This window comes from Phyllobates terribilis, unplaced genomic scaffold, assembly GCF_046119375.1.
Source record: "Phyllobates terribilis strain yellow unplaced genomic scaffold, ASM4611937v1 Scaffold_2__4_contigs__length_985480577, whole genome shotgun sequence".
NCBI lineage: Eukaryota > Metazoa > Chordata > Amphibia > Anura > Dendrobatidae > Phyllobates > Phyllobates terribilis.
Window position 1 is genome coordinate 420,679,349 of NW_027362762.1, and position 24,705 is coordinate 420,704,053.

At 39.6% G+C, this 24,705-nt stretch overlaps 1 protein-coding gene across 1 annotated transcript in view; it reads right to left on the minus strand.

Moving 5' to 3' along the window:
* The window catches only part of LOC141213014 (uncharacterized), a 903,379-nt gene that overhangs the window by 82,283 nt on the left and 796,391 nt on the right, over positions 1-24,705 (minus strand). The window contains 5 exon segments of the mRNA XM_073665145.1: positions 3,911-4,044; positions 8,865-9,043; positions 10,123-10,324; positions 17,464-17,553; positions 19,769-19,925. Coding sequence (XP_073521246.1) covers positions 3,911-4,044; positions 8,865-9,043; positions 10,123-10,324; positions 17,464-17,553; positions 19,769-19,925 — 762 coding nt within the window.

Here is a 24,705-nt window from a genome sequence, read left to right on the forward strand (position 1 = left end):
TGATGCAACAAGTTTTTCACACCTGGAGTGGGGATCCTCTGCCATTTTTCCTTGCAGATCCTCTCCAGTTCCGTCAGGATGGATGGTGAACGTTGGTGGACAGCCATTTTCAGGTCTCTCCAGAGATGCTCAATTTGGGTTTAGGTCAGGGCTCTGGCTGGGCCAGTCAAGAATGGTCACAGAGTTGTTCTGAAACCACTCCTTTGTTATTTTAGCTGTATGCTTAGGGTCATTGTCTTGTTGGAAGGTGAACCTTCGGCCAAGTCTGAGGTCAAGACTACTCTGGAAGAGGTTTTCATCCAGGATATCTCTGTACTTGGCCGCATTCATCTTTGTTTCAACTGCAACCAGTCGTCCTATCCCTGCAGCTGAAAAACACCCCCATAGCATGATGCTGCCACCACCATGTTTCACTGTTGGGATTGTATTGGGCAGGTGAAGAGCAGTGCCAGGTTTTCTCCACAAATACCACTTAGAATTATCACCAAAAAGTTCTATCTTCGTCTCATCAGACCAGAGAATCTTATTTCTCATAGTCTGGGATTCCTTCATGTGTTTTTGAGCAAACTCTATGCAGGCTTTCATATGTCTTGCACTGAGGAAAGGCTTCTGTGGGCCACTCTGCCATAAAGGCCCGACTTGTGGAGGGCTGCAGTGATAGTGGACTTTGTGGAACTTTCTCCCATCTCCCTACTGCATCTCTGGAGCTCAGCCACAGTGAACTTGGGGTTCTTCTTTACCTCTCTCACTAAGGCTCTTCTCCCACGATTGCTCAGTTTGGCTGGATGGCCAGGTCTAGGAAGACTTCTGGTGGTTCCAAACTTCTTCCATTTAAGGATTATGGAGGTCACTATGCTCTTAGGAACCTTGAGTAATGCAGAAATACTTTTGTAACCTTGGCCAGATCTGTGCCTTGCCACAATTCTGTCTCTGAGCTCTTTGGGCAGTTCCTTTGAGCTCATGATTCTCATTTGGTCTGACATGCACTGTGAGCTGTGAGATCTTATATAGACAGGTGTGTGCCTTTCCAAATCAAGTCCTATCAGTTTAATTAATCACAACTGGACTCCTATGAAGGAGTAGAACCATCTCAAGGAGGATCACAAGGAAATGGACAGCATGTGACTTAAATATGAGTGTCTGAGCAAAGGGTCTGAATACTTATGACCATGTGATATTTCAGTTTTTCTTTTTTAATAAATTTGCAAAAAATTCTACATTTCAGTTTTTTTTCAGTCAAGATGGGGTGCAGAGTGTACTTTAATGAGAAAAAAATGTACTTTTTAGAATACAATGAAACAAAGAGTGAAAAATTTAAAGAGGTCTGAATACTTTCCGTACCCACTGTATATAGTTTCGCCACATTCACACATCCGTTTGTTAAGGTATGAGTACGGACCATAATTCTCGGACTGGATGCAGGTCTCTTGAACTGAACTGGACAGCCTCATAGGTGTATATGAGGCTATCATGTTAAGATCAGGAGACCCACTGTCTGCCTGTGATCACGGTCAATACTTGGACTATGACTCACCGATGTGTGAATGCAGTCTTAAACTGTGTAGATGTAACTTCACAGGGGATAATATTTCTGCTTGTGATAATAAAATAATGAGATTAAACCATCAGAGTTAGTACAGTATCAGACAATGAAATTATCTTTGTGGAATTTGTTAAAAGTTTAAGTAAAATATAAGAGTTGCATACAAAATACAAATAGAAATTACAGTGAATAAACTAACAATAATAGACTGGTACAGAAGGGAGAGGGTCCTGCCCTTGCGGGCTTACAGTCTACCGCTACACTAGTATTGGAGCCTACAGTACAGACCAAAAGTTTGGACACACCTTCTCATTTAAAGATTTTTCTGTATTTTCATGACTTTGAAAATTGTACATTCACACTGAAGGCATCAAAACTATGAATTAACACATGTGGAATTATATACTTAACAAAAAAGTGTGAAACAACTGAAAATATGTCTTATATTCTAGGTTCTTCAAAGTAGCCACCTTTTGCTTTGATGACTGCTTTGCACACTCTTGGCATTCTCTTGATGAGTTTCAAGAGGTAGTCACCGGAAATGGTTTTCACTTCACAGGTGTGCCCTGTCAGGTTTAATAAGTTGGATTTCTTGCCTTATAAATGGGGTTGGGACCATCAGTTGTGTTGTGCAGAAGTCAGGTGGATACACAGCTGATAGTCCTACTGAATAGACTGTTAGAATTTGCATTATGGCAAGAAAAAAGCAGCTAAGTAAAGAAAAACGAGTGGCCATCATTACTTTAAGAAATTAAGGTAAGTCAGTCCGAAAAATTGGGCAAACTTTGAAAGTGTCCCCAAGTGCAGTTGCAAAAACCATCAAGCGCTACAAAGAAACTGGCTCACATGAGGACCACACAAGGAAAGGAAGACCTCTGCTTCTGAGGATAAGTTTATCCGAGTCACCAGCCTCAGAAATCGCAGGTTAACAGCAGCTCAGATTAGAGACCAGGTCAATGCCACACAGAGTTCTAGCAGCAGACACATCTCTACAACAACTGTTAAGAGGAGACTTTGTGCAGCAGGCCTTCATGGTAAAATAGCTGCTAGGAAACTACTGCTAAGGACAGGCAACAAGCAGAAGAGACAAGTTTGGGCTAAAGAACACAAGGAATGGACATCAGACCAGTGGAAATCTGTGCTTTGGTCTGATGAGTCCAAATTTGAGATCTTTGGTTCCAACCACTGTGTCTTTGTGCGACGCAGAAAAGGTGAACAGATGGACTCTACATGCCTGGTTCCCACCGTGAAGCATAGAGGAGGAGGTGTGATGGTGTGGGGGTGCTTTGTTGGTGACACTTTTGAGGATTTATTCAAAATTGAAGGCATACTGAGCCAGCATGGCTACCACAGCATCTTGCAGCGGCATGCTATTCCATCCGGTTTGCGTTTAGTTGGACCATCATTTATTTTTCAACAGGACAATGACCCTAAACACACCTCCAGGCTGGGTAAGGGCTATTTGACCAAGAAGGAGAGTGATGGGGTGCTACGCCAGATGACCTGGCCTCCACAGTCACCAGACCTGAACCCAATCGAGATGGTTTGGGGTCAGCTGGACCGCAGAGTGAAGGCAAAAGGGCCAACAAGTGCTAAGCATCTCTGGGAACTCCTTCAAGATTGTTGGAAGACCATTTCCAGTGACTACCTCTTGAAGCTCATCAAGAGAATGCCAAGAGTGTGCAAAGCAGTCATCAAAGCAAAAGGTCGCTACTTTGAAGAACCTAGAATATAAGACATATGTTCAGTTGTTTCACACTTTTTTGTTAAGTATATAATTCCACATGTGTTAATTCATAGTATTGATGCCTTCAGTGTGAATGTACAATTTTCATAGTCATGAAAATACAGAAAAATCTTTAAATGAGAAGGTGTGTCCAAACTTTTGGTCTGTACTGTATGTTAAGGAAAAGTTCTCACATTTTTCCAGGATGAAAAAAATCCTGCACTATTTTTTTCAGTTAAAACTAGCAGAAACCAAATTGACCCATTTATAGCCGCTAAAGCCTTTTTGCCGCCATTTGTGTCTGTCATAGGACTAATCTGATTCTTTTAGGAGTTAGATGGAACATGGACTGAGGCAGACAGTCATATCATTATATTGCAGAAATATAGTTACATGAAGACCAAAAATGCTTCCATACATGGGTAAAGGAGGATAAATTGAAGGGGTGGAGGTACAGAAACATGTGCAGCGGTAGCAGGTGAAGACAAGGTTTCCGAACGGCTAGTTCCACCAAAATCATTTGTTGATACGAATTTTATCTAATATGTATAGACATTTTAGGAGGTTCATTCTAATTACACTAACATAAAAGTATTCCACTTTTGATGCAGCATATTAGAAAATAATTTGTCATTTCGTACCTTGAGCCTTTCAGGAGATTATCTTTGAAATCCCACTCAGAACCCTGTAAAACAAGGTCCTTGAGACAGAGTGCATACAACTCACTGTATGGTTTACAGTCTAGAGATTCGACAACGTGACACTGGAGAATGACCTGCAGGCAAAACAAATTAGCTTTACAACATATGGAATAGGAAACGATGAAGCAGAACAGATACAGGTGTCATTGACGGAATGGTTATTCCACGATGTACAACATAAGGTGTTATGGCGGCAGAGGAGGTGTACTGGGCAGCACACTGACTCAAGCTTATTGTGTCACTATCAGAGGCTACATCAACATACCGTTAGTTACCATATGTCTTGTGATAATCCATTACTAGGCACTTCAACAATGACTAAACAACCAGAAAATCAGATCTGCATCTATATGGCAGTCTGAATAAAGAAGAGATACCAGCTAAGTAAATATTAAAAAATATATTTATATTGACTAAATATTAAAAATAAATTTAAAAGACAGGGTAACAACCTTTATAAAGGAGGAACACAATCACACAGAACACGGGGAAAATAACCCCAATGACAGGCTACAACAGGTCCCCGGAAGAAGCGCTGGCGAAACGGTGTTGGGGTGGAGAGGACACAACATCTTGGTGGCAGTTCAGCAAATAGGTAACTTTATCATGATTCTGTGATATTTAACTTATGCTCACCACCGTTTTCAGGCCTCATACAGTCAATATCCAGGGTTTACTTCTCATATCCTAGTGACTATTACCATCATTGCACCAAAGCATTTGTACTTTACTCTATATGGAGGGAGTTTTCCTGTAGTTTTATCTTGCATATTGGGATTGCTTTGATTCCCGGGTTCCTTCTGGGGTCATTGATTTATGAACTTTATTGAAAAGGCATATTGTATAGGTATATAACAATATGTAGTACATCATTGACAGTTGTTTATAATTTAAGGACTGTTGTAGCCTGTCATTGGGGTTATTTTCCCCGTGTTCTATGTGATTGTGTTCCTCCTTTATAGAGGTTGTTACCCTGTCTTTTAAATTTATTTTTAATATTTAGTCAATAAAAATATATTTTTTAGCATAAAAATTATCTGGTATCTCTTCTTTATTAAGACTGCCATATAGATGCAGATCTGATTTTCTGGTTGTTTAATCAACATACCATTACGGAGATGAGTAATGTGACATACATTCCATTATACCCTTCAATACCTCCTCACTAGAAATGAGAAGATCTGGCAAGAGCCGAAATGACCAAATTGAGCAGATATTACCGGGAAATTCGATTCACAGCTAAATTCTCATTGAATTGAATGTTCCCAATTATTCTCTGGGGTCTTTACAGACTCTAAAGCATAATAAACAAAATATGTAAAAAATTAAAAAAAAACTAAGGCTATATGCCCACGATGCAGAAATGCTCCGGATTTTTCCTGAGCATTTCTGCATCTCCCTGGCAGAAAAAACGCATGCGGATTTTACATGCGTCTTTCCTGCCAGGGACAAGCGTATGTCCCGCGTTTTTCACATGCGATTTCCCAAGCTCGTTGTCAAGCGCTTTTCCAAGCGATTTTAGCATCACTTGGAAAAGTGCTTGACAACTTGGTCACACTATATAAATCAATGCAACCGGCATGGATTTATATAGTGTGACCAAGTTATAGTTAAAAAGAATGTTAAAAAATAAAAAATAAACATTATACTCACCTTCTGATTGCCCCCGGTCTCCTTTTCCGGTGTGTTGGGTGGCTCGCGGTGGTCTAAAAGGACCTTCCATGACGTCATTTAGTCATGTGACAGGTCACGCGACTGCCGACGTCAGCGGTCGCATGACCTGTCACATAACTAAATTAAGTCATGGAAGGTCCTTTTAGACCATCGCGAGCTGCCGGGGAGCCAGGATGCATCGTACAGGAGACCGGGGGCCATCAGAAGGTGAGTATAATGTTTATTTTTTATTTAAATTTTTTTTTTTTACAGGTACTATGGTACCTGGGTCTGGAGGAGAGTCTCCTCTTCTCCAGACCCGGGTACCAGCCGTACATTGAATCGCTTAATATCCGCATGTGCACATGTAGTCATGCGGATATTAAGCGATTCAATGCAGTCAATGGCGACAAAAATGCCGCGCTTACGCAAAATAATTGGTAGTGCTGCGGATTTTTCTGCAATGATAATTCGCAGCGGAAGTTTCCGCAGCACATGCGAATTATCATTGGGGAACATTGCAGACCTTCTACCAAGCGTTTTTTATGCGTTTCTGCGGCAGAATTGCCGCTGCGGAAACGCTTAAAAAACGCATAGTGGGCACACAGCCTATTGCTCACCTTACTGCTCACAAATCGGGTACAGCGGCTGCCTCCAGTGCCCGCTGCTTGCCCACCCAATCCTCAAGGCTTCTTCCTTCCGCATATGTGCGCCAACGCTTTCACTCTAGAACAGGGCTACTGGCAGCAACCAGACCTTGGAGGTAAGGATGTGTTCTGACATCACAATATTATGACTATGACCTCTGAGGCCTGGTGACTTCAGTCAAGAATTGGGCTTCCAGTCGTGACCAATCTTTCAAGGTCACGGTGCACCGTATCATCACACCTCTATGATGACCTCTAAGGACTGCTTGCAACCAGATGTCCTGTTCCAGAGTAAAGAGACTGGTGCATAACTGTGGAAAGAAGAGACTCTGAGGATGGGACGGTGGGAAGAGGGCACTGGAGGCAGTGGGAGTTTGGGCACGGGAGAGCCATATTATGTGTTTGAGGTTTCTTTTTTAACCTTTTGCTAGCCCTCTACCCATATCATATTTTTTTTTCATGGTATGGGTGTTATTTTCTATCACAGTGCCACGTCTGTTGCTAGTGGAATATAATTTTAGTTTAACTTACAGTTTGGATACAAGTTTGGATAAAATTTTTAGCACACCTAGCCAACCTTGGAAAACTATGGAATCAATCACAAATGCAAGACATGGTTCATATAACAGCCTAAAAGGCAAATAAAACTTCAGTCTGCCTGCAATATTGGTGCAGCAAGTATGTGTCTCACTTTGACAATTTAAACAGGTGTGCCAAAACAGACCCACACTGTTAAATGTCTCAATTTACTCCAATAAATTGCATTCAAATGTATGGTTAAAACACATTAATGCCTTATGCCCAAAATAGAACACATAAAAACAAATGTAGAGAGGTAGGAACACAGCCTAAAAATTCAGGTATGCAAAAAGTAAAACGTGTATAATGATTTCAAATTTGTATTTTTGTTTTTAAAATACTATTATCTCCCTTAACCAAAAAACCTAAACCAAAATACTACATTGTTAGGTACACCCCTGGGAAGTAATTTGTGGCAACATACAGCAATATTGTTCTTTCAAATACAGTTGTTAAATTCGACTAGTAAAAAAAAAGTTGTAAAGCCTCAAGTAAATTTACCCCCTCACCACTGCAAAAAAATGCTACGTATGTAAGCCTAAAATACTTATGTTATTACGTAGGTACATGCACAGAAAATAATGTGAAGCAATAGCCAGCAGTATTTTTCTGGCGTCGAGAGTTGTTAAATTTGACTACTAAAACAGTTGTAAAACCATAACCTTTTTCATTTTTTTTTATTAATTTATTTTTTTGAAAGTTACCACTCTAACTCCTTAAACAAAAATGCAAGGCAACCAGTTGTTATGCTATGTAGCACAGTAAGTACACATAGGTTCATGCCTGGATATGAAAATACGGTAATAGTATGTAGTATGGTCGTGAGTGTACGGTTGATAAATTGGACTATTAAAACAAATATTCAAAAAATGTGTTACATAAAAGATTTGAAAAAAATTGCATTGATGGTACTTTCCAAAGTAAGAACAGGACAGGAAGTGCTTGTTTTGCATCCCAAAAGTGAGTACCTGCAACAGACCACCAGTAAGCCCCTAATATTGGACTACTACAAAAAAAGGAAACTTTTTAACAACACACACTTTGTGAAGTAGACATTTGTTTTTTTTTTTGTATTTCTGGATTATAGAGATTTCTGATTTGTACTTAAAAAAAATAAATTATGGGTTTTCTGCCTGTGACACACAAGCCTAAGTTTCAGAATTCTTTTTTCCATGGAAAATTAGGACACATGGTATTAAACTGCCCTCCTTGTTTGTAATCTCAGTGTCTGAAGATGAAAAAAATATTGTTATTATGGTGCTGTGCTGTTGCTGCAGTATATCACAGATCAATGAATTCAGTCACATAACTATGCATATACAGCACATCCATATCTCACTTTGGATTATTCTTCAGACTGACTACCACTCCCATTTCAATGTGCTTTAGCACTAGTGCAGTAGTAAAACACAACTCGATTTAAGCCTTTTTCTGTCCCTAAGTTGAATGAGCAGTGCGCTCTGACCTCCTATCTCTACAATGAGATGTCCTAAAATGGTGCTGCTTAGCAAACCCTCATCTTTTATACAATTGTAATGATTGGCTGCGCTAGATCATGTAATGTGATAGCTGAAAAGCAATATAGGGAAGCCTACGTGGCCACACCTGAAAACATTAGCCTGCATTAAGACTCTTCAGCAGTGTGTGAAATAGTTCTGAGCATGTTTTTCTTTTGAGTCAATCTGTACAAATCAAATCACAAACTATTTTAATTCACGAAGACTTGCGAATATCAGGAAATTTGACTTAAAGTCAATTCTCCGCAAATTGATCCACTCATCTCTACTTCCATGTAACGTAGAGCAGCTTCTATTTCATTGAGCAGGAGATGATCTGTAGTACCAACAGCGGACACTAAACATTAGACTGAGCTGTGCTTTTCAGCTCCCCGACGTACATTTGTCTGTCAGGTGTCGGACCCGTACCTATTAATAGGATAGGTCATCAATATCATAGTATTGAAAGACCCCTTTAATAATGATACATACACATCATCAACAGTTACAAACATATACCTCATGCAATAAATATCCATGATGAAGCGTAAACTCCACTTTCAGTGCCAACAGCAATGCTTTTGGGTTAACCAGTCCTTCAATATTTAAGGATGTCAGTGCTTCCTTTTCACCTTTGGAAAATGGCATTAGTCCTTTCTTTATCCACTGTTTCAGCTGTCCATGCTTTTTGTGCAGACCTAGCCAACATAAAAGTGTTAGATAGGCAAATGCAAACTCCTATAATGCCAGAACAGTAAATTTTTATGTGCTTTGGTTGCAGTTCAGGAAAGATTTATAGTTACATTTAGCTTTTAGACAGTGAAAAGAATATGTAAAACAATGGACAATGAATGGATTTGTTGACCCTCACTACTATTCTCTCATAAGACTAGTGTAGTCTAGTTATTTGAGGTATTTTTAAACAGAAGAAAACTATATATCATTATTGCACAGTAGCTTTGCTGACTTATTGGCACAGAATTTGCTATGTCCAATGCAGTATAATGTCCAGTCAAGCTAACAGGTTGGCATTTAGACGGTCCATCTGTTTGTTTGAATTCTTTTCCAAATCTGTAAAAGACACTAAAAGCTGACAGGGTGGAAACATTAGAAATCACACAAGATGTGATTTCGTGTCAGAATGTAAAATATATTTTTGTGCATTGATTCAGTAAAAGTATTGCTTGCTCATTTCTTGCAGCATCTTGGACTTTTTACACTTATTACATACCTTTCAATAAGCCAAATTACCAAATTACTGCCCCTTAGAGATAGGCTACTAACACAATATAGGAACTATTAGGTAGGTAGACATTTTCTACGCTTTGTCTAACTCCCTTGCATTGTCTTGTGTAATCATACTATATAACATCAAGAAAAAATACGTTACAAAGTGCAAACATATTGTTGAGCCCAACTACTAAACAGCTAAAACATTCAGTATATAATAATAATCTTTATTTTTATATAGCGCCAGCATATTCCGCAGCGTTTTATTATTTATTTAGCAACCCTAAGTCATAGTTACACAGGATGAAAAAAGACAGGTCCATCAAGTCCAATCTTTCTTGACCAGTTGTACATTCTCTATCGCTAGATGATTTATATACCACAATGGTATTTGTTGTGTGAAAAACAGCCTGTCCTTTTTTAAAATGCTGATATAGCATCTGCCATTACTAACTCTTGTGGTAGGGTATTCCACAGTCTGACTGCTCTAACTGTAAAGAACCCTTTCCCATTTAGCTGTTGGAATTCCATGTGGTATATAACTTGCCTTCCAGCCAGGGGACGATGTTAACAGATGCTTGGCAGTAGTGCGAGGGAAGCCATGATTCTGGGACCTCTCCTCTTTCTAAAACCTCAGCCGTGCCTCTTAGATATTCTGGTATTGCTGTCACACCTCCAAGCAAACAATTCGATAACACAGTAACTGTGCTTTTAATATGTTTAAGGTTTGAATTCATCCAACTACACTCCTGAAATACAAATGCAAAATCTGATTTATTTAACATATCCTTTTTTTAAAACAGTATATCACATTTAAAACAACTGTGCCGAATAGGAGTTTACATAGCAGGCTTAAAAGGTTTGTCCCACAAAGAAAACACATTTTAATCAATAGGTCTTGGAATAATAATAACTTCCACAATTGGATGTGTTAAAATAATGTTCCTGTGCTGAGATAATCTTATAAATGTGCCCCTGCTGTGTACTGTGCAATGGTTGTGTCTGACTGTGCAGGAACATGGTCTGATCATACCACATCTCCTGGGCAGGGGAGGAAACAAAAGAGAGTATACAGAGAAGACAACATGGGATCCCAAATGATTCTTTTTGTGAGGCAAAACATTTCACTGCCTGTTTTTAAGCAATGTTTTACCTCAAGCAAAGAATCAGCTGCAATCCCCTGCTGTCCTGTGTGTATCCCCTCTTTTGCATCCTCTTCTGCCCAGGAGATGTGGTATGATCAGACCATGATCCTGCATGGTCAGACGCAGCCATTACACAGTACACAGCAGGGGCACATTTATAAGATTATCTCAGCACAGGAATATTTTTTTAAACACATCCAACTGTGGAACTTATTATTATTATTCAAATATCTCTTGATTAAAATGTTGATTAAAACTAACTCTGTTCATTGGAGAACCCCTTTAAGCATAGTATTTTCATATAAGAAGAAACCTATCAATAAGATAAGTGGGTCGAGAAAGAGATGCTGGAGGAGAGCGACCCAGAGAACACTTCTCCCTATGCCTGGGTCTTTTCAAAACCATGGTCTCTCTCAAACACTGAAGCATCTCAGAGTAAAACATAGTACTATGCCATGAGGGAGTCTATTAGCATTTTATATAGTCCACGATTACCGCAGCATGAAGATGCCGCCAGGTTCCCCTCATTAAACATCATAGTCTTGCTAACTGTATTTCTTTAGGTTTTAACATTGAAACGTCCATTTACACTAGCAGCATATAAAGGCAGGCAATCACCTGATAAATTAGCAAAATGCTCTTTTGTAAACATTCTCGTCAACCCATCATCCTGGGTAAGCAGGGCATTTACTGTTGAGGACAATGATACTCTACATGCACAGAACAATTGTATTAACGATCATTCTGTGCACACAGAAGTGCGGTTGGAAGGTGTAAACAGGCCATTGAGTGACTGCCGATTTGCTTACAGGTAGCCTATTAGAGGTCGCTGAATTGCCATGGTTCGACTGTCTAAATCCAGCCTAAGGGAATATATAGGCATAGGAGCCCCAAGAACAAACATCAATTACAGAATGAATATAGTGATTCAGCTAGTTAGTATTGTCTGCGGTTTTAGCATTCTGCCTGTTGAGTTAATGGTGATTTGCATTACACTCCTGTTTACTTTTCTCTATCTACATGAAAATAATACTGTCATGCCACCAAAACCCAGACATGTAAAAATATCATTCCTCTCACACTAATCTTCCCTGCTTAATTTCATAAGACACTGGAGCACTTTGTTACCTTTCTATTATGAAAATTGTCATTAAATGCCATATTTCTACAATTTATATTTTGTTCTGCGCACTAAGAAATCCAATATACAAATACCCCAGTTAACAATATTAACATAATTAAATACTATGTGGCACAGTAAATAATACAGCCACAGCAGACATATTAAACTCCTGTTACACTCCCAATAATCCAGGATTTCCATATTTTTATTATTTGACACCGTAGGCTAAAAATGACTGTGCAGTCTGTCACAGCTGCTGTGATGGTACACGGCTTGTCAGTGCAGCTTATTCATATTCCAGTCTGTAAAACTGAATTTAAAGTGATGAATAATAATATTGATTATCTACGTTCGGCTCCGGGAGCTGTCTTAGTTGTCCGGCTGCACTTTATGTGACAGAACATAAAGAATAATATCTTTGAACTGATGACAGTCCCAATTCTTGAGGTTTCCCATTAGTTCAGACTATCATGTAACCAGCACACAAATCCCTTCATGTGGCAGCGTTTCCTTCCCAGTGCTATGTATTCAGTGGGTTTCACATCTTTTTTGACATGCTTTCATCCTAGTCTGAAAGGTGCATTGTTAGACTCTTTGTGGAATGTCCTATTGCTATATATATCGACTTTACATGATTAAAGGGAACTTGTCACTTAGTTTTTCGCTATTAAACTGGCCCCAGTGTGTTCTTAGTGGTGAAATGTCCATCACTAACACGTTGTTTTCAAGCAAAATGGCGCAGTATTCATTCCAAAAAAATCACTTTGTATAGCTGTATTCTACCTTGTCTTTCAATCATAGGGGTGGGCTTCAGTTGGTTTCAGTCACGGTCTCGTCATCTTATCCACGCCACGCACTTTGATTGATCTGCAGTACTGGCCCAAAATCACTGGAATCATCTCTGTAATCCCGCACTTGAGCACTATGGAGCAGCTCCCTGGGCATGCACACTAAATCTGTCCCCAGCTTCATTTACTGGGTGCGCATGCTCTGGAGCTGTTGTGAGTCACTGGCTTTGTGACATAGCAATTGTGAGTGGCGCAAATGCGGTACATGTGCTGTCTCCCCGCCGCACCGGGCTGTGTCTCTGCCGTTCAGATACCGCCGCTGCTCTGGAGAATGTGTACACAGTAAATGAAGCTGAGGACATACACACAGATTCAGTGTTCATGCCCGGAGAGCTGCTCGTCACTGTGCAAGAGCGGGATTACAGAGGAGATTCCCGTGATGTCGGGCCAGTACTGCAGATCAAATAAAGTGCGTGACAGTGACTGAAACCAATGGAAGCCCACCCCTATAAATGAAAGACAACGTAGAATACAATTATACAAAGTGATTTTTTGGAATAAATACTTTGCCATTTTGCTTGAAAACATGTTAGTGATGGACATTGCATCACTAACAACACACTGGGGCCAGTTAAATAGCGAAAAACTATGTGACACAAACTCTGAGGGGAACACCCGGAGCTACACAACTTTTAGCTGTATAAGCGTGTGCAGAACGCCAATACAGTTAAGTCTTCGACAGAGTAGGAGACACGATCTTCCTGCGCTCCCACAGGCCACGCGGCTGCTATGGGACCCATGAGCAGGGCTACCCCGCCCGTCATCGCATGTTCAGCTGTATCGGCATACTGGATGGAGGACTATGGGGAGTGCAGCATCCTGTATGAAGGACTATGGGGACTGCAGCGACCTGTATGAAGAACTATTGGGAGTGCAGTATCCTGTATGAAGGACTATGGGGAGTGCAGCGACCTGTATGGAGGACTATGGGGATTGCAGTATCCTGCATGGAGGACTATGGGTTGTGCATGATTCTGTATGGAGGACAATGGGGTCAATGATCCTATATGGAGGACTATGGGGAGTGCGTTATACTATATGAAGGACTATGGAGAGTGGCGCTATACTATATGGAGGACTATGGGAAGTGCATTATTCCATATGGAGGACCATGGGGAGTGCGTTATACTATATAGAAGATTATGAGGAGTGCGTTATACTATATAGAGGACTATGGGGAGTACAGTATACTGTATGGAGGACTATGGGGAGTGCTTTATACTGTATGGAAGACTATGGGGAGTGCAGGACACATACAGCAGCAGCGGCTCAGCATTGGCGTATCAGCAGGAAAAGGAGTTTGTGCAGGTTCGGATGAATGGGGACGGTGCCTGAAATGTGAGAAGTCATATGGGTCTTTGTTGTAATCTCTGCAGCAGAGTCCTGGCTGGAAAAGTTGTGATGTTGGTCGGCGTCAGATCGAAAAGACGGGAAAAGTGAATAATTCCACTAGAAAGAACGTGAGCTGTAAGTCACCATCTATAACTGTACTTTAATCTCTTACCTATTCTGCATCACTGGTATATCTACCACTATATGGTCACCATATGGCAGTAATATCAGTGTTGGTCTTTGTATAGAGATTTTTTTAAGTAACAGCAGGGTCATCTGCTGAGGTTCTCCTGCATCCACTATTAGGGTGTGCCACTATAGTTGTAATCAGGGTTACCTGTTTAGGGGCCCACTCAGAGGTCCCCCCCCCCTTCCCGAACCAAACCCCTAGCTATGCCTCTGACATGACAAGTTAATCATATATAGTCAATTTATTTTGCTTGAAAACAATGTGTTAGTGATGCACATTGTATCACTAACACACTGGGGCCAGTTTAAAAGCTAAAAACGACGTGACAGGTTCCCTTTAACTCTCTACACCAGGAACAGATTGTATGTAAAGTCAAGTACTTAGTAAACTAAAACCATTTTATTAGTGCAGTATATAGACATGTATTCAGCTATTGGAATAGTAAATAACGTACTTAAAGAGAATATTATGTCAAAATAATCTTCTGCTATATACAATGATAAATGTGAGGCGATATTGGTGAAATCTATGATCTCAGATCACTACTGATTTTAGAAAGATCCTTCTCACGCCATATTTTTTTCTGTCTGTGTCTAGACTTTAAGGGTATGAGCTTTTCAAACGCTTTTTATGACGTATCTATTAAACAAATTCTAAAATAACTAAGTGTCAGAATGCAGAGAATCATGACAATGGGTGGAAACTAGTGATGAGCAAGCATGCTTGTTTAACCCTTTAATCAAGCATTCTCAGGTGCTCGCCGAGTATTTGTGGCGTGCTCGGCATCTATCTTTGATACGCCGCAGCTGCATGTGTCACGGCTGTTAGCCAGCTGCAACACATGCAGGGATTGCCTAACAAACAGACAATCCCTGCATTTGTCACGGCTGAAGCTGCGGCGGATCAAACACAGATGCCGAGCACGCTGCAAATACAGATGCCGAGCACCTGAGTGTGCTTGATTAAAGGGTTAAATGAGCATGCTCGCTCATCACTAGTGGCAACAGGAGGCACTAAAGTTAGCTCCCAATCCAGATGAAATTAAAAGATAAACTTCAGTACTCTTGAATTATAGTATATTTTAGTTATTTTACATTTTAGATGTTTAGGAAAATTCATGAACTGCAAATGTTTTCAGGCCTGAGAACTTCACCAAACCATCAGAATTTCCAATCTACATGATTAAAAAGGGACAAAAGCACCAAAAATGTGTCCACGTACAATATATTTTCTATTGCTGACACACAGAAGAAAGCATAATTCTATTTGGACTTTTATCAACTTAAGGGATCGTCCACTATTGGACAATGACAGTTTGATCAATTCAGGGCCTCAAATAAAATAAAAACAGTGTAAACTGACCTCTTGCAGCATTGCCATTCTAGCTATATTGGAGCTGTTGTTTCCGATAGTGACGTGACGTTGTTATGTCACGAGCCGGCTACAGCCAATTAGCAGCCATTCATCAGCATTTACTATATTATCACAGCAGACGTCCGCCTTGACAAAATATTGATGAGTGGCTTCCAAATAGTCGCCGCTCATTGTGATATAACAATTTCACATCACTGCCGACATCGCTGGAACAAATTGATTAACATTGGGTTGTCCAGTAGTGGACAGCTCCTTTAGCATGCCTAAGAAGCATTTACAGGAAGTGTAAGGTGGAGACCCTCTAATTTGGCCTCTGACGTGCAATGCTGAAATTTTAAGTATAAAAAAGTAGTCCCCCAAGGATTCTGCTCCTCAGGATTTTCAATTAATTGTAGAGAACCTGTCAGGAGATTCATGCTGCACAAACCACGGGCAACAGGAATCAGACACTCGCTACATTTTTGTAGCTGTATATGTTTTGCTCAGTGATGTTTCAGAGAAAACATACTTTGTGAAGCAGAGGACTAAGCATCTTAAATGACTATCTGAAGCCAGTTCCTGACAGATTATCCAAGCTCTGCCTCTTAGACTGAGAGGTCTCTTCCTCAGAATAGTCATTTAAGACACATAGTCCCCAGCCGGCTTTCAGACTGAAGTTTTGCACTTGTTACGCAGTGAATATTCATATAATAGGTCGCTAATAAAGAATAAAATGTTAGGTCAAAATTAGAATAAACATTGGTTTCTATTTCTTGGCAATCTGTATAACTTTTGGAAAGAATAATAAAGATAATATTATAAAAATAAAGAATAAGCAGTGTGTTCATCTTTTGAAATGGAGATGATTGAAAGTGAAAGGCAATCCCTTTACTTCCATAATATTTTAGTTATGTAACTCTCAGCTGCGCTGAATAGCGACGGTAACATTTAGTATATGACATTCTACATAACCTAGCAATAACAAAGCAAATATCTCAGTAAAACATAAACAAAGGTTTTTCTAACAAGACAATTTTTAAATGATACAAATGGATTTAATGTCACAGTTTTCAAAGTAGCATTTTTTGTTTGAAATGAGAAACAAAACAAAACTTATTGTACAAGCCTTCTTACATAACGCTCCATGCTTCATGGCAGAAATGTGGGAATATTTCCCAATTAAGTGGCTTTTCATAACACCACTAGGGTCAATTGAAACTGCTCATCACAATAAAGACATTCAGAGAGCTATGTTCTTTCTTTTATGCCTGCAATCCAAAGTGCATCAGTCTGCAACTTCTCTTGTTGCCAATGATTAATAGCCCATAAGCGGGAAGAGTCCACAAAGAAAAGTGCCAAGAGAAGCAGGTGCAGAAGGCTTTATATTATCATGTCTGCTACAAACTAATTCAGCAGTGTCAGCTCTAACCGCTATATTCTGATGATAAAATATGACCAGGAATGAAATTGATGTTCTCCGCTGCCCTTATAAGGAGCATCAGCCTTCTCAATGTCAGGCAGAACACCAAGAAATGGGATAGCACCTTTATAACACTGTAATAGTGATAATACTTGACCATTAAAGTACCACAAATATATATGCAATTCCGTAGATAAAAATTGTCTAATCTAAACATTAAATCTTACTGGTCTCCATCAAATGACTATGAATAACGTTACTGAAATCAAATGCATAGACAAGTCAAGTGCCCAGTTTTATTACCAAAGTTACCAGATAGATGAATAAACAGATAGATAGATAGATAGATGTGTGTGTTGAATACATCCAGTAAAGTCTAGAACACTTCATAGGCAAGAAAACATAACACTAAGACATTCGTCCCAGAATATGTTATGCATTAACATATAAATTAAGACATTTTTTTTGCATATTTACCTGTAAAAGAACATGCCTACTTAGTTGCTCGCTAGTATCTTCATGATTTATGGAATCCCCTTGCTTGAGAGACTTAACAATGCCATCAATCTAGAAAATAATATAGTAAAATGATTTTGGTCTTTATGAAAAAAATTTACAAAACTAGTCATAGAATACAAATTGATAATGTACCATAACTACCTTCTGCATGGGGTCATAACAATCACTATAGCAGGCACAGTGACTGCTATGGAACCCAAAGTGTCAGAAGGGCCCAGCTGTCCAGCATATAAGAAAAGAGTGGAGGATGCGCATGATTACCTACATTACAGTGTGCACAGGCATCCCTCACATTCTTAAAGGGAACCTGCAAAAACGCTATTAACCTGCAGAAATAGGGTTAATCTGCAGGTTAATGGCTTTATTAACGTGCCCCACGCCTGCACTTAGCCGAACACTCTGGGGAGAAAATGAACTTTATTTCACCTGGCAGCGTTAGGATTTCAGTCATGGGGCAGTGCCGGAGAGGGTTCAATCACCGCAGCGGGTTCAATCACCGCAGCAGGTGTAACTGTGCCCACGGCCCTGACTGACACTGGCTCTCTCTACATGGGGGCTGGCTGCCAGTCAGGGCCGGGGGCGCAGTTACAGCCTCCGCTCTTCATACTCAGAGCAGTGAGTGAACCAGGGCTAGCGCCACCCCCGTAACTGAAGCCCGAACACTGCCGGGGGGAATAAAGTTAATTTTCTCCCCAGTGTGCTCAACTAAGTGCAGGCACCAGGCAGGCTAATAACGCTATAAATCTGCAGATTAACCCCATATCCGCAGGTTAATAGCATTTTTTTCTGGTGACAGGTTCCCTTTAAAGGGAATCTGTCACCACATTTGAGAGATCTGACCTATTAATATGGGCATACAGGTTATAGACTGCTGAAAAAAGTCCTACCTATATGTCTCATATCAGATGCCTTGTTGTAGAAAAATCATCTTTTATCACTTTATGTAAATTAGTTCTTCCAGGCTATGGGGCATATGCTGCCCGTAATATAACGCTGCCTCATCGCTTCATTATCCTATCTTTCTCCTCCAACATCGCCACTGTGATGTCAGGTGCACGGCCGGAAATCCTGCGCCTGTGCATTCCTACTGCCGTCGCTCCTCTTCACTGTTCCACCCTCCTATGTGCATTGGCTTCACTTTAGTTCTGCGCAGGCACTGGAGAGTCACTGTCACTTCTGCTTCCAGTGTTCGGTAGTGCGCAGTAAAGGTGCATTCCCGACTTCCTTTCTCCTACCTTGCACAGTAAGCATGTCGTTTGCACCTTTACTGCGCACCGAAAAACACTGGGAGAGGAAGTTACAGTGACTCTTCGGCGCTTACGCAGAACAAAAGTGAAGCCAATGCCTATAGAGGGGCGAAACAGTGAAAAAGAAAGATAGCAATAAAAATCCGCAGGCACAGGATTTCAGACCGCGCACCTGATGTCACAGGAACACAGAGACTATTTGGGAGGAGAAAGATAGGATAATGAAGCGAGGAGGCAGCGTCATCTGCCAGGCAGCGTATGCCCCATATTCTGGAAGAACTCATTTATATAAAGCAATGAAAGATGATTTTTCCATAATAAGGCATCATCCATGAGGCAGGTGCCAGTTGTAAAAAGATTTAACATTTCTTGATAGTGCAGCATGGGAAAGCAAGAAAATAGTGTTCTTGTGCCCAACTGAAGATGAACAGGGCCTTATAGGAATCCTCATCACAGTGTCTTTTGCAGCCTGTAATGTTCATGCTCATTGAGATGGCCTATTCCCAATTTTGCTATCGGGCCCAGCCTTTTTTAGTCATACCTCTACTTCTGCACAAGTAATATAAACTCTCTTTTGGATGAATGCTTCTCCTCTCTTTGGCTGTACAGAAATTGTCTGGTTTGAGGAACAATTTAAATGTCAAAGTTTTCTTATTGTAAGTGAAGACAGAGCGTTGCAACCTTAGTCAATTTGGTCATTTTGGAGGCTACGGTGGGCTGTCTAAGGTCACCCATCTTTAACAAATTTGAAAAAAAATGTTTGCCTCTTCCCATGACTATTAATCTTAGAAAAGAATGAACATGACAAACCACATATACATTGGAAACAACATAGCATTATAAAGATCAAAGGATTTCCAATCCCTTCCATGTAATGATCAATCAAGCAAAAAACACCTAAAAGATATATTGCAGCTGTTAAAAAAAAAAAAAAGAATTTTAATTGACAAACAAGAAATAACTCATAATATGCTTTCACTTTAATAATTCTTATAATTTTTAGTGTATCAACGGACCTGTAACAATGGAGGAATTTGCTCCAGCACAGTATCAATGACTGTACGCAAGTCAGCCAACTGTTTTACAGAATAATGATCTTCAAGAATGTTGAATGGCAAAGAACTTCTTACTGCATCATACATAGTTGACAGGTCCTGCATAAAATTTAGTGCACTGAAATAAAAAAAATAAAATAATCAAGACTTGTTTTAAGCAGCATAACTCCAGCACTGGGCATACGAGACACACTGTACTAGAAGTTGTACCATACTCGTAAATACAGAAATCTAGCATCAGCAGTAGAACAGAGTGTGGCGCCCTAGCTCTACTTTTATTCATTTCTTATTAGCAGCCTTGTGATTATGACAACTAACATATTCAATTGAACAAAATTTCACTTTTTAATAATTTCTCTTTCAGGACTGGCCTATTGTTTTATTACATAGCAACAAGAGTTACAGTCCTTTGCTGGAGTTTCAGGCAGTTTGCCAACACCTACTTTGCTGAAATAAAACACGTACAAATTAAGGCATCTCATGTGGAAAATTCATTCAACAGCCTCAAAAGCCAAATGAATGGTAATTGCTTTGAACACAATGCTGTGGCAATCAAATCAGATTGAATCATCCTTTTAAATATACATCTACATTCTGAAGAGCCAAGATCATTATGAATTATGCAAATAAACAAGACAGTTCAATGCCTTAGCTGCTGGCTAGGAAGGAAGGAGGACATCGCTTTGATGTTGGAATTTATTCATAACGTTAAATTCTAGATTACTGATCTCTTTGATAGAGATACAAATGCATTTTATGAATAGATAAGGAAGAAAAAATGATCAAGATGTTTGATACAAACAAAGAAAAAGCTTGTGTACTGTCAACCATAGTGGAAAATGGGTCACCAGGTCACCACTGGATTTAAAACCCGCATGCCAATAGGTATAGACTGTCTTGTATATTAGCTTTAACAATGAACATGGCAAACTTCAAAACAATTTAGCCTCCCTTTAACTATTTAGTTGATGTATGAAGTTGGCATTTTAAAGTACTTACTACAGAACTTTAAAAAAATTATGTTTGACCTTAATTTTCACAGAGGAATCCACTATTCCACTACTATAATAGATATAACATGTTACATAACACACAAAGGTACATAGCAAAACATACTTCAGTAACATTTTTTGACAATCAACTACAATCCTTGTAGACCACAGGCTTCTGACCATTTTTTTTATGAATCGGTAAAATGACAGATTAATGCCATCAAGATAGTTTAGCTCTCTTCCTCAGGCATTTTAAGATTCTGAACATGGTGTGTCTGTACGTTGTTCTGTACCATACAATTCCTGTGGAAGACAGCTGACTCGAAAGCCTTCATTTTTAATCCACCCGACCAATAAAGAAGGCATGATATAGCTCAGGTATATTTTAAAAAAACTTCTGTAAAATGTTGGGTATCAATTATTCCAGTAAACTGCATTTGAAAAGCAATAATTTGTAGTCTATAACTTTTAATAGACATTCAATGGAATATTGTTAAGTGATTGGCATTCCTTGGAATTTAATGATATAAAACATAAGGCTTGTTGTCAAAAGTGATATTTATGTTGAGAAGTTCCTAATATATTGCATGTGTACAAGGGCGGACATATCATTTGTGCAACCTGTGCAGCCACACAGAGGTCCAAGAGGTAAGGGGCCCCCTTTCACCACTAAAGCAGGTGGATTTGTGCATTACAATGAACTACTGGACTGCCAAGGGCCAACAAATTGTTCTTGTACAGGGGCCCCCCTTCTGTCTGTGTCCACTCCTGCATGTGTACACACATTCCATTTATTTGGTATTTATTCTGATTGCTAAAGCATGGTTTCCTCTATATGGAATCTTTTACTTTCATCTGACATTAGCACATCTTTATTTCACTTAGGTTGGTTAGGGTTATTAATAAGATGTGGCATCTGGACAATTGCTCTGTGAACTGCCTCCGACTTACCGGAATCCCTCTCACATCTCCTGATTTGTAGGCCCGATACGACATCATCGCACCTAATCTACAAATCAAAAGAAGTGCTGAAAAAATCGAATGTGTGCACAGTCCCATAGACTAAAATTGGTCCGAGTGCAATCCGGTGTTTTGTTGGATCAAGCTCGGACAATCTAAACAAGCCCTTAGCTATATCTTTGGACTTTATCCTATTTTATTAGTCTCTAATAATCTAATATACTATTAGATTCTATTTGACTACTAGTCCATTCTACTTTTGTTGACTGTATAAACTATTTAATATGGATTAGGATCATTTAAGACATCTGTTCATTCTTCTCTTGGCTCATCTTATTTGTTATACAGCTGCCCATCATAGAATGGGGGTTTTTGGGAATCCGATTTTATATGTGGGACACCCTAATATAGGAAAACGTATTTTATGCCAATTTACTTACTTGTGACTAGACTTGAACATACCATTGATGCTCTTAAATTATTTAAACTTTATGCACAGTGTGTGTTCTATGTAATTGTGTATTTAATAAAGCTTGACTCCTTGTTCTTTTGGTGTGCAGATTTTTTTGTCATTTGTGTTTTCTACTTTTAGTGGTTCAGTTAGAGATTGAACATAGGTGTAGCCCTCCGCCTTCCTCATTTTGCTGTGCCCACTTTATCGATATATGGAACACACAAATTGTTGGCATTCCATTTTCCCACAAGTTTAATAAAATGTCGTTTCTTATGTAGAAATATTGCTGTATCTTTTTTCCAGATTGTCCAAAAGTGGCAACAGGAAATGTCAGCCATAGCTGCTTCTTCATAGGGTTGTTGCCTATATTATATCCAGATTCCTGGTACTATATATCTTGGTAGTTAGGCATTTATACATTGCTTTCTATTATCTTTTAATTTTTGTAAAAAATAATTTGGCAATTAGAAGAGTCTAGAAAAGGTGATAATCCCCATGCAATATATCTACTTTTTTGACAACATAAATAAAAACAGATATAACTAAAAGCAATTTAATGGAAACTTGAGAAAAGAGAGCAACTCAAATCTTAAGTACATATTCACTGGCTTTATGTAGAATTTATTTACGTCTGTTGGTTTCTTTAGCATCACATGAAGCGTGGGGAGATAAGAGAATACACTTTACTGCTGTAAGATTGCACAGAATGAATCCCATACCCTCAATCTCCACATAATAGCAAAACAAGATTTTTTTTTTTATCAAGGTACAGTATATTCACAAGTATCTAATGCTCATCTCTGGTAAAGTAAGTGCTGTGAGTTTATGTTCACCTCCATGACACAGCTCTAAATTAAACATGCTGCCTTGTGTCTGCTGTGCCTATTATTGAATCTTGAAACCAATGTAATGCTCACCCAGCCATGCATCACTCCGAATGGATAAGTACAAATGGATTTATTTCTCTTGAGATGCTATCAGCCACAGAAACAATATGTACAAGAAATGCTCATCACCATAGCAGGTATGGCATGATGGGGATTTTACAAATACAATTTGTAGGACACTAAAAATAAACATGTTGAGCAAGAGACCAGACTTAAAGGGAAAGAAGAGTGTTTTTTGGTGTAGTGCAAAAATATAACACAAGCATATTAAAAATGCAACACTAGAAGCCTTTGTTTTGCTTTTGACTTCTTTTAACATCTCTGTAAAACTGGTGAGAGAGAGAAGAGTAAGAGAGATCTACAGATAGATAAATCTCTCTCTAGATAGCTATATATATATACATACAGTGGGTACGGAAGTAATTCAGACCCCTTTAAATTTTTCACTCTTTGTTTCATTGCAGCCATTTGGTAAATTCTAAAAAGTTCATTTTTTCCCATTAAAGTACACTCTGCACCCCATCTTGACTGAAAAAAAAACAGAAATGTAGAAATTTTTGCAAATTTATTAAAAAAGGAAAACTGAAATATCACATGGTCATAAGTATTCAGACCCTTTGGTCAGAATTGAGTAGAAGCACCCTTTTGAGCTAGTACAGCCATGAGTCTTATTGAGAATGATGCAACAAGTTTTTCACACCTGGATTTGGAGATTCTCTGACATTCTTCCTTGCAGATCCTCTCCAGTTCCGTCAGGTTGAATGGTGAATGTTGGTGGACAGCCATTTTCAGGTCTCTCCAGAGATGCTCAATTTGGGTTTATGTCAGGGCTCTGGCTGGGCCAGTCAAGAATGGTCATAGAGTTGTTCTGAAGCAACTCCGTTGTTATTTTAGCTGTGTGCTTAGGGTCATTGTCTTGTTGGAAGGTGAATCTTCAGCCAAGTCTGAGGTCCAGAGAACTCTGGAAGAGGTTTTCATCCATCATATCTCTGTACTTGGCCGCATTCATGTTTCCTTCAATTGCAACCAGTCGTCTTGTCCCTGCAGCTGAAAAGCACCCCCATAGCATGATGCTGTCACCACCATGTTTCACTGTTGGGATTGTATTGGATAGGTGATGAGCAGTGCCTGGTTTTCTCCACACATATCGTTTAGAATTATCACCAAAAAGTTCTATCTTCATCTCATCAGACCAGAGAATCTTATTTCTCATAGTCTGGGAGTCCTCCTTTCATTTGTCTTGCACCTAGGAGAGGCTTCCGTCGGGCCACTCTGCCATAAAGGCCCGACTGGTGGAGGGCTGCAGTGATAGTTGACTCCCTACTGCATCTCTGGAGCTCAGTCACAGTGATCTTGGGTTTTTTCTTTACCTCTCTCACTAAGGCTCTTCTCCCACGATTGCTCAGTTTGGCTGGACGCCCAGGTCTAGGAAGACTTCTGGTGGTCCCAAACTTCTTCCATTTAAGGATTATGGTGGCCACTGTGCTCTTAGGAACCTTGAGTCATGCAGAAATTCTTTTGCAACCTTGGCCAGATCTGTGCCTTGCCACAATTCTGTCTCTGAGATCCTTGGGCAGTTCCTTTGAGCTCATGATTCTCATTTGG